The sequence below is a fragment of the Coregonus clupeaformis genome, unplaced genomic scaffold, assembly GCF_020615455.1.
Source record: "Coregonus clupeaformis isolate EN_2021a unplaced genomic scaffold, ASM2061545v1 scaf0562, whole genome shotgun sequence".
In the NCBI taxonomy this organism is placed as follows: domain Eukaryota; kingdom Metazoa; phylum Chordata; class Actinopteri; order Salmoniformes; family Salmonidae; genus Coregonus; species Coregonus clupeaformis.
The window spans coordinates 277,892-294,661 of NW_025534017.1; the positions used below are offsets into that span (position 1 = coordinate 277,892).

At 43.6% G+C, this 16,770-nt stretch overlaps 1 protein-coding gene across 2 annotated transcripts in view; it reads left to right on the top strand.

The window, feature by feature from the left end:
• The window catches only part of LOC121562560 (tubby protein homolog), a 112,858-nt gene that overhangs the window by 85,029 nt on the left and 11,059 nt on the right, over positions 1–16,770 (top strand). For both annotated transcript variants that reach the window (XM_045215945.1, XM_045215946.1), the window contains exons 3-4: positions 3,345–3,507; positions 10,322–10,459. In XM_045215945.1, coding sequence (XP_045071880.1) covers positions 3,345–3,507; positions 10,322–10,459 — 301 coding nt within the window. The remainder of the gene's footprint in view (positions 1–3,344; positions 3,508–10,321; positions 10,460–16,770) is intronic.

Here is a 16,770-nt window from a genome sequence, read left to right on the forward strand (position 1 = left end):
CACACTCACTGCTAGAGTGTGCTGAGACGTTGTGTTCTGGTCATGGCTGAGAGATGGGCTAAATGACACAATCCCAATTCTCCACCCTTTTCCCAAAGTGTGCACTTGCACACTTCCTGGCATGGAAACTCCCTCTAGCCAACGATAACACCAATCAAATGCTTTTAGATTCATGACAGAAGGTGTGCAAGTGCCCACTTAGTGAAAAGGGTGGAGAACTGGGACACAGCCATGGGTTAAGATTAAGGGCACTCTGTACTGGTACAGCTGACAACAGTACAGCAGAGTACAGTCTAGTGGTGTTCCTGCTTCATCAGGGATTCCCTCAATATTTGATGAGCTTCCAGCCTTGGGATCTCCCTCTGTTTGTAAACTTGCATAATCTCAGATGACTGCTGACTGCAGCAGGATGGAAGGGATCCTCAAGCTGTAGTAATACTTAATGTAGATTTCCACATTGCCAGAGAGGGGGATAGAGCTGAGGAGAAACGGATTGGGGCAGTGGTCCTGAAACATTAATTACAGAAGCAGAAGGCTCTGAGGAGGTGTTTCTGAGACTGTGCTATGCAGAGGTTAGAAGAAACTCTTCTTGCTCTAGCTTTCGCTGTTTTTGAACTCTGAGGGGGTGGAGCTCTAACACTCTGTGCCCTCAGGAGAGCTGGCTTTACAGGAAGTTTAAAAGTTTGTGACTGCTCAAAACTAGGATTATGATGTCAATTGAATTGGCTTGTGGGAAAAGGAAAGTCATTATTTAGTGTGAAAGTAGGATAATGAATCTGTGCAATGACACAGATTCTACTGAGCTACCGGATAAGGATAAAGGATTTGTGTGAGAAAAGAAGAGGTGTTATATTAATTTTTGGTTTCTGTGTGTCAGTGTGTGAATCATATTAGAGAGTTCATATACTTCTGCAGCTGAAGGTTCAGGCATATCTTTGGTCAGCCGTGTGATTAAAGGCCTTCCCACACTGGACGTAGGAGTCAGTCTTTTACCATTATTACATGTCACACTGTGCGATGTTACCACCAGTGGTGTAAGTACGTAAGTAAAAATACTTTAAAGTACTACTTAAGTCGTCTTTTTTTAGGTATCTGTACTTTACTGTTTATTTTTGACAACTTTTACTCCAGTACATTCCTAAAGAAAATAATGTACTTTTTACTCCATACATTTTTCCTGACACCCAAAAGTCCTCGTTATATTTTGAATGCATAGCAGGACAGGAAAATGGTCCCACTCACGCACTTATCAAGAGAACATCCCTGGTCATCCCTACGTCCTCTGATCTGGTGGACTCACTAAACACAAATACTTTGTTTGTAAATTATGTCTGAGTGTTGGAGTGTGCCCCTGGCTATCCGTAAATTCAAAATACAAGAAAAACATGCCTTCTGGTTTGCTTAATATAAGGAATTTGAAATGATTTATACTTTTACTTCTGATACTTAAGTATATTTTAGCAATTACATTTACATTTAATACTTAAGTATATTTATAACCAAATACTTTTAGACTTTTACTCAAGTAGTATTTTACTGGGTGACTTTCCCTTTTACTTGAGTCATTTTCTATTAAGGTATCTTTACTTTTACTCAAGTATGACAATTGGGTACTTTTTCCACCAGTGATATCCACCTGGCCAGATTGTACGATTTACTTCAGTTTTGTTGTCACATTCTGTGATTGGCTTGCGATGCTATATCAGCCGATGTAGGCTAGGTCAACTGCAGTGGTGTATTGGATCTGCGCATGTTTCAGCACCAGCAGCGCAAGCGAATGCACGAGTGAAATTCATTCGGAAAAACTGAAATTATGCATCTTATAAATAGTTTTCACCTACAAACGTTATATTTCCAAACTCAGAATCAAATAGGCTTCCCAAAAATAACATGATCACTGTGGTACAACGTATATTTTTTGATTGCCGATTTTGTGCGTTTATCAAAATCCCATCAAGTAGCATGATTTCAGATGTGTCATGTAAACAAGATTATTAGGGAAATAACTTTTCTTGCAAAGCATGTAAACATTTAAATCGAACTGTTATATTAATCTGAGTATTCACAATAATCATGTTATTGTGTGCATACTCAGTGCCGGCCGTGTTCCTATTGGTCAGTCACCAGGATTGGCTCGTAACACCAGCTACACTACACGATAAAGGCTCAACATGTTTGACACGGTCAGAACTTTGTCGGCGTCTACGACTGCACGTAGCGGTACTTATTTGGCAGACCTAGACACTGTCACACTGAACGAGCCAAGACGTCCGACAATCGTTTACGACCTAAGAATTTGCCCACAACGTGCCATTTTTGTCTGGGACAGCAAGATTGTGGCATAACGGCTAAAATCGTACATTCTGTGCGGGCCTTAAGACAGGGCTGTCAACAAGTCTGGTTCCTCTTCAGGAAATTAAAAAGAAAATGAAGGCAATCACTCACGTACAGGTGAATGAATTGAGGAACACACAGTCAGGCAAAGGTCAAACTCATGTCCCAATGATCTTGTCCTTGATAGGGTGTTCTGTAGCTCATCATATGAAGACAAGCAGAAATGTAATTTATTTTGGACTGTGGTGTGATTGCAGGCTGGGCAGGTGCACATGTTTTTCTAGTAATCAATCTTTAATCTAGCTCAGGTGATTGGAGGGCCAGAGCTCACAGACACATTTGTTTTCTGAAGGACACAGTCTTGTCTTGTTATAGTGAGTGTGCACTGCACATGAAAGACAGCGTAGTGTGTGTGTGTGTGTGTGTGTGTGTGTGTGTGTGTTTGTGTGTGTGTGTGTGTGTGTGTGTGTGTGTGTGTGTGTGTGTGTGTGTGTGTGTGTGTGTGGGTGAGTTTAACTATACTTGTGGGGACCAGAAGTCCCCACAAGAATAGTAAATAAACAAAAATTTGACTATCTGGGGACATTTTGTTAGTCCCCACAAGGTCAAATGCTATTTCTAGGGGGTTTAGGATTAAGGTTAGAACTAGTGTTAGGGTTAGGAGCTAGGGTTAGTTTTAGGGTTATGGTTAAGGTTAGGTTTTGGGGTTAAGGTCAGTGTAAGGGTTAGGGAAAATAGGATTTTGAATGGGACTTAATTTTGTCCCCACAAGTGTAGGTGTAAAATAGTGTGTGTGTGTGAAGGTGGAACGTTAGTGTTAGAAAATATCTATCCATGTTCATGTATTATATATGAGACAATATCTGAAGATATTTGAGTGTGTGTATGCATGTGTCAATAATACAAGAATAATTTAACCCCATTGAAGAATCTGTGTATGTCTCTGTGTATGTGTGTGTGTGTCTCTGTGTGTGTGTGTGTGTGTGTGTGTGTGTGTGTGTGTGTTTCAGCGAGCTCTCCTAGAGCAGAAGCAGAAGAAGAAGAGGCAGGAGCCTCTGATGGTGCAGTCCAATGTGGACGGGCGGTCTCGCGCCCGCAGGACCAAGCAGTGTGAGGAGCAGGCTCCCCTGGTAGAGTCTTACCTCAGCAGTAACAGGAGCACCATCTACCACGGTAAGAGAGCCAGCCAGGACCCTTTCACCACCAGGACCCTATTACCAGGGCTGTGTCTCAAATGGCACCCTATTCCCTATATAGTGCACTACTTTTGGCTAGGCTCTGTATACTACTACTATATAGGCTCTGTCCAAAAATAGTGCTCTATATAGGGAATAGGGTGCCATTTTGGAAACAGCCCAGGACCCTATCAACAGCTGTTTACCATAAGAACCTACTTCCTCTCATCTCTGATGAAGCTGCTCCAGTGGCGCCGGGCAATTACAGAGATGTCCAGTAACGCTCCGGCATGGGGCCCTTTCATAGGCAATGCGACTATTCACAGCCATGACAGGGTGGTGTTGAGCCAGGTTACTCTCATAGAGGGCTTGTGAAGGATGGCTGATTGAAATACTGTATACTGCTCACTGTTTGATCAAGTTCATCTATTGATTCTTTGCTCCTGGACCAAAGGACAACTTTTCTACTGTAGTGATGTTTTTAGTGTTACTTTGTGCTCTGCATATGTTAATATTGAGATATCTATCAATGCCATGTCAAGGTCGGCAAAATACAAATGTAATACTTTATTAATGAAATACCTTTGTGTTTTTGTGTGAGAGAGAGAGACTCCAGGATTAACCAGTTCATGCCTTTCAACTATAAAACTCTAGTGGTCAGAGCTCTGCAGTAGTCCTTCCAGATAGCACAGAGAGCAGAGATGGTGTTCGTGCTGTGGCGATTGGGCTACTTATCTCCACAGAGGGACTTTAGCTGCAGTCTTAATCCCCAGCTCAGAGTGACTGAGTCTGGGCTCCAGGCCATGCATCCACACAGCACAGCTGGCTGCTGGAGAGGAACGCAATGCCCAACACAACATAAATCAGGCAATGGGTACAAAAAAAGAACTGAAAAAACAAATATACCACTAACCATTATTAGGGCAACAATTAAGAAGTTTAAAACCATTGGAACCGTGGTAAACTTGCCTGGTAGAGGAAATTTCAAATCAAATCAAATCACATTTTATTGGTCACATGCGCCGAATACAACAGGTGCAGACATTACAGTGAAATGCTTACTTACAGCCCTTAACCAACAGTGCATTTATTTTAAACAAAAAAGTAAGAATAAAACAACAACAAAAAAGTGTTGAGAAAAAAAGAGCAGAAGTAAAATAAAGTGACAGTAGGGAGGCTATATATACAATAAAATAAAGTGACAGTAGGGAGGCTATATATACAGGGGGGTACCGTTGCATAGTCAATCAATGTGCGGGGGCACCGGCTAGTTGAGGTAGTTGAGGTAATATGTACATGTGGGTAGAGTTAAAGTGACTATGCATAAATACTTAACAGAGTAGCAGCAGCGTAAAAGGATGGGGTGGGGGGGCAGTGCAAATAGTCCGGGTAGCCATGATTAGCTGTTCAGGAGTCTTATGGCTTGGGGGTAGAAGCTGTTGAGAAGTCTTTTGGACCTAGACTTGGCACTCCGGTACCGCTTGCCGTGCGGTAGCAGAGAGAACAGTCTATGACTAGGGTGACTGGAGTCTTTGACAATTTTGAGGGCCTTCCTCTGACACCGCCTGGTATAGAGGTCCTGGATGGCAGGGAGCTTTGCCCCAGTGATGTACTGGGCCGTACGCACTACCCTCTGTAGTGCCTTGCGGTCAGAGGCCAAGCAGTTGCCATACCAGGCGGTGATGCAACCAGTCAGGATGCTCTCGATGGTGCAGCTGTAGAATTTTTTTGAGGATCTGAGGACCCATGCCAAATCTTTTTAGTCTCCTGAGGGGGAATAGGCTTTGTCGTGCCCTCTTCACGACTGTCTTGGTGTGTTTGGACCATGATAGTTCGTTGGTGATGTGGACACCAAGGAACTTGAAGCTCTCAACCTGTTCCACTACAGCCCCGTCGATGAGAATGGGGGCGTGCTCAGTCCTCTTTTTTTTCCTGTAGTCCACAATCATCTCCTTTGTCTTGGTCACGTTGAGGGAGAGGTTGTTGTCCTGGCACCACACGGCCAGATCTCTGACCTCCTCCCTATAGGCTGTCTCATCGTTGTCGGTGATCAGGCCTACCACTGTTGTGTCGTCGGCAAACTTAATGATGGTGTTGGAGTCGTGCCTGGCCATGCAGTCATGGGTGAACAGAGAGTACAGGAGGGGACTGAGCACGCACCCCTGAGGGGCCCCCGTGTTGAGGATCAGTGTGGCAGATGTGTTGTTACCTACCCTTACCACCTGGGGGCGGCCCGTCAGGAAGTCCAGGATCCAGTTGCAGAGGGAGGTGTTTAGTCCCAGGATCCTTAGCTTAGTGATGAGCTTAGAGGGCACTATGGTGTTGAATGCTGAGCTGTAGTCAATGAATAGCATTCTCACGTAGGTGTTCCTCTTGTCCAGGTGGGAAAGGGCAGTGTGGAGTGCGATAGAGATTGCATCATCTGTGGATCTGTTGGGGCGGTATGCAAATTGGAGTGGGTCTAGGGTTTCTGGGATTATGCTGTTGATGTGAGCCATGACCAGTCTTTCAAAGCACTTCATGGCTACAGACGTCAGTGCTACGGGTCGGTAGTCATTTAGGCAGGTTATCTTAGAGTTCTTGGGCACGGGGACTATGGTGGTCTGCTTGAAACATGTTGGTATTACAGACTCAGTCAGGGACATGTTGAAAATGTCAGTGAAGACACTTGCCATTTGGTCAGCACATGCTCGGAGTACACGTCCTGGTAATCCGTCTGGCCCTGCGGCCTTGTGAATGTTGACCTGCTTAAAAGTCTTACTCACATCGGCTACGGAGAGCGTGATCACATAGTCGTCCGGAACAGCTGGTGCTCTCATGCATGCTTCAGTGTTGCTTGCCTCGAAGCGAGCATAGAAGTGGTTTAGCTCGTCTGGTAGGCTTGTGTCACTGGGCAGCTCGCGGCTGTGCTTCCCTTTGTAGTCTGTAATAGTTTTCAAGCCCTGCCACATCCGACGAGCGTCAGAGCCAGTGTAGTATGATTCAATCTTAGACCTGTATTGAGTCTTTGCCTGTTTGATGGTTCGTCGGAGGTCATAGCGGGATTTCTTATAAGCGTCCGGGTTAGAGTCCCGTTCCTTGAAAGCGGCAGCTCTACCCTTTAGCTCAGTGCGGATGTTTCCTGTAATCCATGGCTTCTGGTTGGGGTATGTACGTCACGGTCACTGTGGGGACGACATCATCGATGCACTTATTGATGAAGCCAGTGACTGATGTGGTGTACTCCTCAATGCTGTCTGAAGAATCCCGAACATGTTCCAGTCTGTGCTAGCAAAACAGTCCTGTAGCTTAGCATCTGCGTCATCTGACCACTTTTTTATTAGCTCGAATCACTGGTGCTTCCTGCTTCAGTTTTTGCTTATAAGCAGGAATCAGGAGGATAGAGTTATGGTCAGATTTGCCAAATGGAGGGCGAGGGAGAGCTTTGTATGCGTCTCTGTGTGTGGAGTAAAGGTGGTCTAGAGTTTTTTCCCCTCTGGTTGCACATTTAACATGCTGGTAGAAATGAGGTAGAACGGATTTAAGTTTCCCTGCATTAAAGTCCCCGGCTACTAGGAGCGCTGCATCTGGATGAGCGTTTTCCTGTTGATTAATGGCCTTGTACAACTCATTCAGTGCAATCTTAATGCCAGCATTGGTTTGTGGTGGTAAATAGACAGCTATGAAAAATATAGATGAAAACTCTCTTGGTAAATAGTGTGGTCTACAGCTTATCATAAGATACTCTACCTCAGGCGAGCAAAACCTTGAGACTTCCTTAGTATTTGATTTTGTGCACCAGCTGTTGTTTACAAATATACACAGACCGCCACCCCTCGTCTTACCGGAGTCTGCCGTTCTGTCCTGCCGATGTAGCGTATAGCCTGCTAGCTGAATGTTGTCATTGTTGTCGTTCAGCCACGACTCCGTGAAACATAAGATATTACAGTTTTTAATGTCCCGTTGGTAGGATAACCGTAATCTTAAATCGTCCATTTTATTCTCAAAAGCTTGAACGTTGGCTAATAGGATTGATGGGAGAGGCAGTTTACTCGTTCGCCGTCGGATCCTTACAAGGCACCCGGATCTGCGTCCACGATATCTCCGTCTCTTCCTCACGCGAATGACGGGGATCTGGGCCTTGTCGGGAGTCTGTAGAATATCCTTCGCGAACGCCTCGTTTAAGAAAAAGTCTTCGTCCAATACCAGGTGAGTAATCGCTGTCCTGATATCCAGAAGCTCTCTTTGGTTATAAGAGACGATGGCAGAAACATTATGTACAAAATAAATTACAAATAACGCGGAAAAACACACATAATAGTACAATTGGTTAGAGGGCTGTAAAACGGCAGCCATCTTCTTCCGGCGCTGTTCTTCCGGCACTGTAGCTTGTCCCCACGCACAGTGAGGAAGATGGTTCAGAAGGCAAAGAAAAGTCGAAGGGTCACAGTTGGAGAATTACAGAACTTGGTCGCATATTGGGGTCTCCAAATCTACAATTAGATGCCACCTCCATGCCGATAGGCCATTTGGAAGGGTTGCCATAAAAAAGCCTTTATTGAGAGCAACCAACAAATGCAAATGCCTGAAGTTTGCTTAACGGCATTGCCACTTGGATTGGAACCAGGTGCTATGGTCAGATGAGATGAAGATAGAGCTCTTTGGCCACACACACTAGAGGTGGGTTTGGCCTCGAAAGAAGGATACATATGCAGAAAATAACCTCATACTTATTGTAAAATATGGTGGGGGATATTTGATGTTATGGGGCTGTGACTTGAACCCCATTAAAAACCTGTGGTTTGAATTGAAGAGGGCAGTCCATAAGCACAGACCAAAGGATATCAAGGATCTGAAAACATTCTGTATGGAGGAATGGTCTAAGATCCCTCCCAATGTGTTCTCCAATCTCATAAAACATGAAAGAAAAAAAGCTCAGTATCATTATCCTCGCAAGGTATTGAAAACAGGTGGTGGCAATAATTTTGACACCTATCTTTTTTTGATTTTTAAAATAAAATAATTTAAAAAATAATACTTTTGCATTCAATATAGCTCAGTAATTGTATTATTTATTTTATACAGTCTTTTTTGCTCATCTTTATCAAGGGAGCCAATAATGTTGGCGGTGACTGTATCTGAAAGCTTCAGAAATAGCTCAGTGCATGTGAGTGGAGTGACGTCAATACAAAGTATATTTTTCATCTTCCTTCAGTGTGTGTACATCCTAATGAAAATATTCCCTTCTGACACTAGTCAAACAGCCCCTGCTATGCATAGAAGACACGGAGGCTTTGTGGCTTTGAACTTCTCCGAATATTCCCTGTTGCAATCTCAGCCCCATCCTTCCAAAGATGTAAAAAATGATGCCTTTGAGCTCATTCAGTAACACAGCAGCAAACATATGGAGAGAGTCCCTTGATTCATACCTTATGCTTAACAACACACAGATGGCTCTACACTGTTAGTGAAGGAAGCATACGCACTGTTTGGTCTTGATAAAAATAGAATCCCTCGCTCACTCTCCTGTCCTTATTTTTCACCGTCTTTAGATGAACCCCTGTCTTTTCTCTCTTTAGAACTCACGATATCTTGGCTCTATTTTAAGAATCAATTCAGCACTCACTAAGAGGGAATATGTGTTCTCTGTACCTTACATATTTCCGGCTGATTAACCTTAAACCTGTATACATTTCCACATCTACAGTATATCCTTCAGATAATATCTCATTGATATGTATTCTCAGTTTAAATGTATTATCCGTGAAAGGTTAAGTTCAGTGTTAAGTGGAAATGCTGTTTCATACAGTCCTATTCCAGCTTTTATTTATGTAGCCTATCTGGTTTCATTGAAAAATCAAATGGCACTTATCCTGTGGTACTTTCTGGAATTTTCAAAGAAGTACTGTAGTATGTAATTTCAAAGTATACCAGGTAAATAGCATGTCTCTTCTGCTATAAATACAATTAGTATCCAGTAGATAAATCATAAAGCAGAAAAACCTAGAAAATATTTGTATATTATTGACTGCCCCAAATATAGAGTGACATTGTTAACAGAATAAGGTGGACTAAAACAGATGAATTTAACCTAGTTCAGAAACTGACTTCAGGCTCCTGGTTATCTAAAACGGAGTGTGTAGACCTAACGGTTGTTAATGTTTCCATATATGCTAACAGTACCTTTTAGGTCATGAATACAGGTCTCTCCATCCCTCTCTGCTCTGAGCTTTTGATGCATTTACTCTATTATTCCCCTTGAAGCTGTTTGGAATAATTGCAAGAAAAATGGGTTCCCACGATGAGACTGTGAATGTCTCCGTGGGGATGGATCTGGGCTCCGGATTTTTACGAGAAAAGAGACCACTGGATATTCACTGACACTCTGCAAAACAGAGGAGGCTGTAGGGGAACTACTAAGGCAACCAAGCAGTTGAAAGGATTAAGATAAACATGTTAATTTCAAGGGACTGTAGCTACAGTATGCATTTGTTATCATCTAATCCTGGAACATGTTGTTGTTGGGAGGAGTGTCCACTGTGCATTTGCAATTTTCACAGAGCTAGCACATTCATGACCTATTTGACATGAGGCGATAAACAGTGTTCTCTCCCAGGCAAGAAAAATGCCTCTGCTGTGTGTCTGCTTTCTATAACCTTGCATAGTGTCCTCTGCTAACTCTGTCTTGTCCTGTTCTTTCTATTTCACTATAGGCTAACCTTAACTGACAATACCCTTCTGTTTAGTCTCTTACCTCATTTCTATCATTATCATTTTCCCCCACCTGCCTGCTAACTCCCTCTGTCCGCTGGCTCCTGCTGTGCCGTGCGTAGTGCAAGAAGCTGGACATGAGGAGGTGAAGGGGGTAGCGGATGCCCAGGCTCCTCGCTCAGCCAAAAAGGGCAAGGCATCGACCAGCTCCACCCCGCAGACAGGCAGCGGCAAGAAGGAGAGGAAGGGGAAGCACAAAGGTCAGGCTTGCTGCTGCTGCCTCCAGACAGACAGACAGACAGACAGGTTACAGCAGCATGCATGGGCGGCAGGTAGCTTAGTGGGTAAGAGCGTTGTGCCAGTAACCGAAAGGTCGCTGGTTCTAATCCCCGAGCCGACTAGGTGAAAAATCTGTCGATGTGCCCCTGAGCAAGGCACTTAACCCTAATTGCTCCTGTAAGTCGCTCTGGATAAGAGCGTCTGCTAAATGACTAAAATGTAAATGTAAATGTAATGGTCCTCTCTCTCTGTCTGTTGGCCGACTGTACAGCGTGTCTCCATCTGGCTCAGCTCTGTCTCCTACCATGATGGAAATGAAACGATCCAATTCAAATCCTCAGGTTTTCAATGACTAGGAAGTTTCATCTCTTGTGCCAGAATGAAGTGCACCATGTGAGAGTGTTGTGCAGAGCAATAGATACCACTTTGGTATCCTGTAGAGTAAACAGATTGCATGTGAAATGAGTTGCATGGCCACCAGACTACATATTTGTCTCCTAATCGATCTCCTTTGATAGCTGTATTGTATTGCTGTATTGTCTTAATGAGTTGAGGTCTAAAAAGTCAATGTTAAGATGCCTCTTCCCCATGCTCCATCAGTTACTTGGCTGTATGCTTCTCACTCATTCTCATTCCCATCCTTTCAAACCTCAAGCTGGATTGGACTCGGTTCTGTTCATGTTTCCGTGCCACGTCTCTGGTGGCACATAGTGGCATTTTAAAGCTAATCAAGCTGCCCTTACAGAGAAGCGAAGCGTGCACTCTGGTGCTAAGTCTGTTCAAAATCTAATCTGAGTAATGATGTTAGAGGAGTCGGTCCTGTCTGCCTGCCAAGTAAACACCTCAGTGGCTGCTGTAACACTCCTTGGGCTTGATACAGAGTTCATACGTAAGCAGCATGAATTGAAATGGAAGTGCGTAATTGTGCTCCCTTTCTCACTTTGATGTCTCTCTCAGCCTCTGTTTCAATAATCAAAGTCCCGGTATATAGCTAGTGGCTGTCTGAAATGCTTGCTTACGAATCCTTCCCAACGATGCAGATTTTTTAAAAAAAATAGTCACACGAGGAATAAAATACACAAGAATGGAGCTATATACAGGGAGTACCAGATCCATGTGCAGGGTTACAAGGTATTTGAGGTAGATATGTACCTGAAGGCAGGATACTGCTGCTACTGTTTATTATCTATCCTGTTGCCTAGTCCCTTTATCCCTACCTATATGTACATCTACCTCAATTACCTCGTACCCTTCCAAATCGACTCGGTACTGGTACCCCATGTATATAGTCAAGTTATCGTTGCTCATTGTGTATTTATTCCTCAAGTCATTATTTTTCTATTATTTCTCGTTTTTTTCTCTCTGCATTGTTGGGAAGGGCCCGTAAGTCAGAGTGTTAACCTGTTTTTCAAAGTTTTACTCACATCGGCTACGGAGAGCGAGCTCACACAGTCATCTGGAACAACAGGGATTTTCACGCAAGTGTTGTATTCCTCGAAGTGTGCATAAAAGGCATTTCGCTGGTTTGGGAGTTCTGCATCACTGGGCATCTCACTGGGTTTCCCTTTGTAAGCCCTGCCACATACAACAAGCATCGGAGCTGGTGTAATAGGATTCCACCTTCCTCCTATATTGTCCTTTTGCATGTTTGATGTCTCGTTGGAGGTCGTAGCGGGCTTTCTTGTATGCGTCCATGTCCGTGTCCAGTTCCTTGGAAGCGGTAACTCTAGCCTTTAGCCTAGTATGGATATTGCCTGTAATCCATGGTTTTTGGTTTTGATATGTTCGTATAGTCACTGTGGGGACGACGTCGTCTATGCACTTATTGATGAAGCCTGTGACCGATGTGGTAAACTCCTCATTGCTATCGGATGAATCCCGGAACATATCCCAGCCTGCACTAGCAAAACAGTCTCGTAGCCTCGCGTCTGCTTCATCGAACCACTTTCGTATTGAGCATGTCGCTGGTACTTCCTGTTTGAGCTTTTGTTTGGAAAAAGCAAGCAGGAGAATAGAGTTGTGGTCAGATTGTATGCGTTTCTGTGGGTAGAATAAAAGTGGTCTAGAGTTGTAGTGCCCCTAGTGGCGCAGGAGATGTGTTGGTAAAAGTGAGGTAGAACTAGGGTTGCAAAACTTTCAATAAATTCCCTGGTTTTCTTTAAATCTCGGTTGGAGGATCCCTGGAATCAGGAGGGAATAAGCAGGAAATCCGGAATCCTCCAACCAAGGTTTCTGGAAAACACCCTGGGTGGAACGGTTTTGTCTCCCTGTGTTAAAGTCTCCGCCCACCAGAAACGCTGCCTCTGGGTGAGCGGTTTCTTGTTTGTTTATGGCACCTTACCGTTCGTTGAGTGCCAAAGTGGTGTTGGTTTGTGGAGGGATGTAGACAACCGTGATAATTACAGATGATAATTATCTTGGTAGATAAAAGGGTCTGCAGCTTACCATGAGGTATTCTATATCAGGTGAGCAAAAGCTCAAGATTTCCTGCACACTGGAAGCAGCACATCAGTTGATGTTTATGAAGAGGCACACCCCTCTCCCCTTGGACTTGACCGAGGCCGCCTTCGTCCGATCGTGCCGCTGCATGAAGAAACTACTGAGTTCTACATACATAGTCATCCAGCCACATCTCTGCAAGGTATATAATATTGCAGCTTTTCAAGTCTCTCTGATAGGAGACTCTCGAACAAAGCTCATCCATGTTATTCTCGAGTGACTGGACATTTGTCAATTGAACGGAGGGGACTGCCGGTCGATATTCTATTCGTCTCAGTCTCACAAAGATGCCGGCTCGTCTGCCGCGTCTACGCCTGCAGCGTTTTAGTAGCCCATGAAACAAAGGAATGGGGTCCTGTATAAACAAGGGAACAGCTGAGTCAGAGTTGAAGTCGGATATGAAGGTCGAAATCGAGCTTAGTAGCTGTTGATCTGATGTCCAGAAGTACATGGTGGTCATATATGAAAATAGTATGAACTTTCTCTACAACAAAAAGTAAAGATAAATATGAAAAAGTCACTAAATAGCAGTCGGGTTGGAACTCGTAAGATGTCGCCCTTCTCCGTCTGCGACATCTTTGTTGTCTGCATATCTTTTATTGTCACATACACCAGATAGGTGCAGTGAAATGTGTTAATTTCCAGGGATGGGTAGGTTTTATTTCACTCTGATCGAGTGATTCCTATCCCTGATATACAGAGTGAGCCCTCCAAGCTGGTTTATGGGAAGCCCACTACCTTGTAAGGATGATATAGGTAACAGGGCTTTTTGTCATCTCAGGTTGCTTTTGTAATCCTTGCTCATCTGTTCAATGTTATTGTTTTTTCCTCCAATGGGATTCACTCAGGGCTAGTGATTAATCAGACCAGAGTCACGAAGTTGTTCAACACCGATATGGCCCCTTTCTTCTTACGGAATGATGGCTTACCTTGTCACACACACACACATACAGCTGCTCTCTGAAACGAGGCTTAGCTGCGTCGCTAATGCCACATTAACAATGGGCTGCAATCTCCCTCTGAAAGCAGCAGTAATTATTGTCTAATCATGGTGTTAAAAAGACAGTCACTAATTCAGTTGGGAGCAATAAAACACTCTTTCAGAATGTGCATTTTACTGGCCGTGATTTCATCTGGCTCATCTCATTTAATCGCTTGTTGCACTGCTATGGTGGTGAGACAGAAGAGGGTGAGGAAAAACCGTATGTCAGTGGCTTTGAAGCAGTAATGACTAGGGGACCTCATTTATAACCGTTGTGTAAATTTGACACTAACAATCTGTGCGTCATTTCTGAAAAGACTACCCTAGTCAAAAAATCCTATGACAAAAAAACTATTAGAATCCAATAGAAAATCCTATCAGATTTTGGAACCTATCCTATAGGATTTTATTCGATAGGACTGGTTTTAAAATCTGATCGTTTTAAAAAATTGGATTATTGTATTAGAATCCTATAGGATCCTATAAGATAAAATCGTATAGGATAGAATCCCATAAGAGTCCAATAGGAATGGTTCCAAAATCTGAGAGGATTGAACCACTCCCACATTGTGGTGGTGTGTTTAAGAGGTTGAGAACCACAGGGAATTATCACTGGTGTGAGTAGGCAAAGTGATGGAGATTGTGCTCTTGAGAGACACGGGAGAGAGACTGTTCCTCAGTTGACTGGGCTTTAATCTTGATTGCAGTTTAACATACAGTACCAGTCAAAAGTTTGGACACACCTACTCATTCCAGGGTTTTTCTTTATTTTTACTCTTTTCTACATTGTAGAATAATAGTGAAGATATCAAAACTATGACATAACACATATGGAATCATGTAGTAACCAAACAATTGTTAAACAGATTTGAGATTCTTCAAAGTAGCCACCCTTTGCCTTGATGACAGCTTTGCACACTCTTGGCATTCTCTCAACCAGCTTCATGAGGTAGTCACCTGGAATGCATTTCAATTAACAGGTATGCCTTATTAAAAGTTAATTTGTGGAATTAACAGTTGTGTTGTGACAAGGTAGAGGTGGTATACAGAAGTTAGCCCTATTTGGTAAAAGACCAAGTCCATATTATGGCAAGAACAGCTCAAATAAGCAAAGAGAAATGACAGTCCATCATTACTTTAAGATATGAAGGTCAGATTAACAGCACCTCAGATTGCAGCCCAAATAAATGCTTCACAGAGTCAAGTAACAGACACATCTCAACATCAACTGTTCAGAGGAGACTGCTTGAATCAAGCCTTCATGGTCGAAGAAGAGACTTGCTTGGGCCAAAAAACATGAGCAATGGACAGACCGGTGGAAATCTGTCCTTTGGTCTGATGAGTCCAAATTTTAGATTTCTGGTTCCAACAGCCGTGTCTTTGTGACACGCAGAGTAGGTGAACGGATGATCTCCGCATGTGTGGTTCCCACCGTGAAGCATGGAGGAGGAGGTGTGATGGTGTGGTGGTGCTTATCTCCGAGTGGCGCAGTGGTCTAAGGCACTGCATCGCAGTGCTAGCTGTGCCACTAGAGATCCTGGTTCGAATCCAGGCTCTGTCGTAGCCGGCCGCGACCGGGAGACCCATGGGGCGGCGCACAATTGGCCCAGCGTCGTCTAGGGTAGGGGAGGGAATGGCCGGCAGGGATGTAGCTCAGTTGGTAGAGCATGGCGTTTGCAACGGCAGGGTTGTGGGTTCGATTCCCACGGGGGGTATGAAAAAAATAATATTATGCACTCACTAACTGTAAGTCGCTCTGGATAAGAGCGTCTGCTAAATGACTAAAATGTAATGTAAATGTGCTTTTCTGGTGACACTGTCAGTGATTTATTTAGAATTCAAGGCACACTCTTAACCAGCATGGCTACCACAGCATTCTGCAGCGATACGCCATCCCATCTGGTTTGCGCTTAGTGGGACTATCATTGTTTTTCAACAGGACAATGACCCAAAACACACCTCCAGGCTGTGTAATGGCTATTTTACCAAGAAGGAGAGTGATGGAGTGCTGCAACAGATGACCTGGCCTCCACAATCACCCGACCTCAACCCAATTGAGATGTTTGGGATGAGTTGGACCGCAGAGTGAAGGAAAAGCAGCCAACAAGTGCTCAGCATATGTGGGAACTCCTTCAAGACTGTTGGAAAAGCATTCGTCATGAAGCTGGTTGAGAGAATGCCAATAGTGTGCAAAGCTGTCATCAAGGCAAAGGTTGGCTACTTTGAAGAATCTCAAATATTTGATTTGTTTAACACTTTTTTGGTTACTACATGATTCCATATGTGTTATTTCATAGTTTTGATGTCTTCACTATTATTCTACAATGTAGAACATATTAAAAATAAAGAAAAACCCTTGAATGAGTAGGTGTGTCCAAACTTTTGACTGGTACTGTAAATGTTCAGGTTTCTGTGCCGTATTTAGCTGTGAGATTGTCCAATAAAGCTACATATTAGATTTTAGATTATTTGCGCTAATTTGCTGTACTTGGACAGTATGTGTTACTACATTACACAATCTCACGTTTCGACCACATCGAATTGAGGGTAATTACACATCCTTTTTAGCTCAGATTAGACCGGCGGTCTTGGGACTTCAAATTATACTATCATTTTCAAACTCAAATGGCAGGGAAAATTTGGGGCGCGCTCTCTGTATAAATGTCACTGGCCTCACACCAATACATGGATTTGAGAGTCAAACTATCACTCAAATAACAGCTAACCCTTGTCACTGTTGATATCCTATGGCGGGTCGTGATTTGTTAAAACAATTAAAGTTCCCTTCCCCGTTTCGGCAGCCTCACAAAA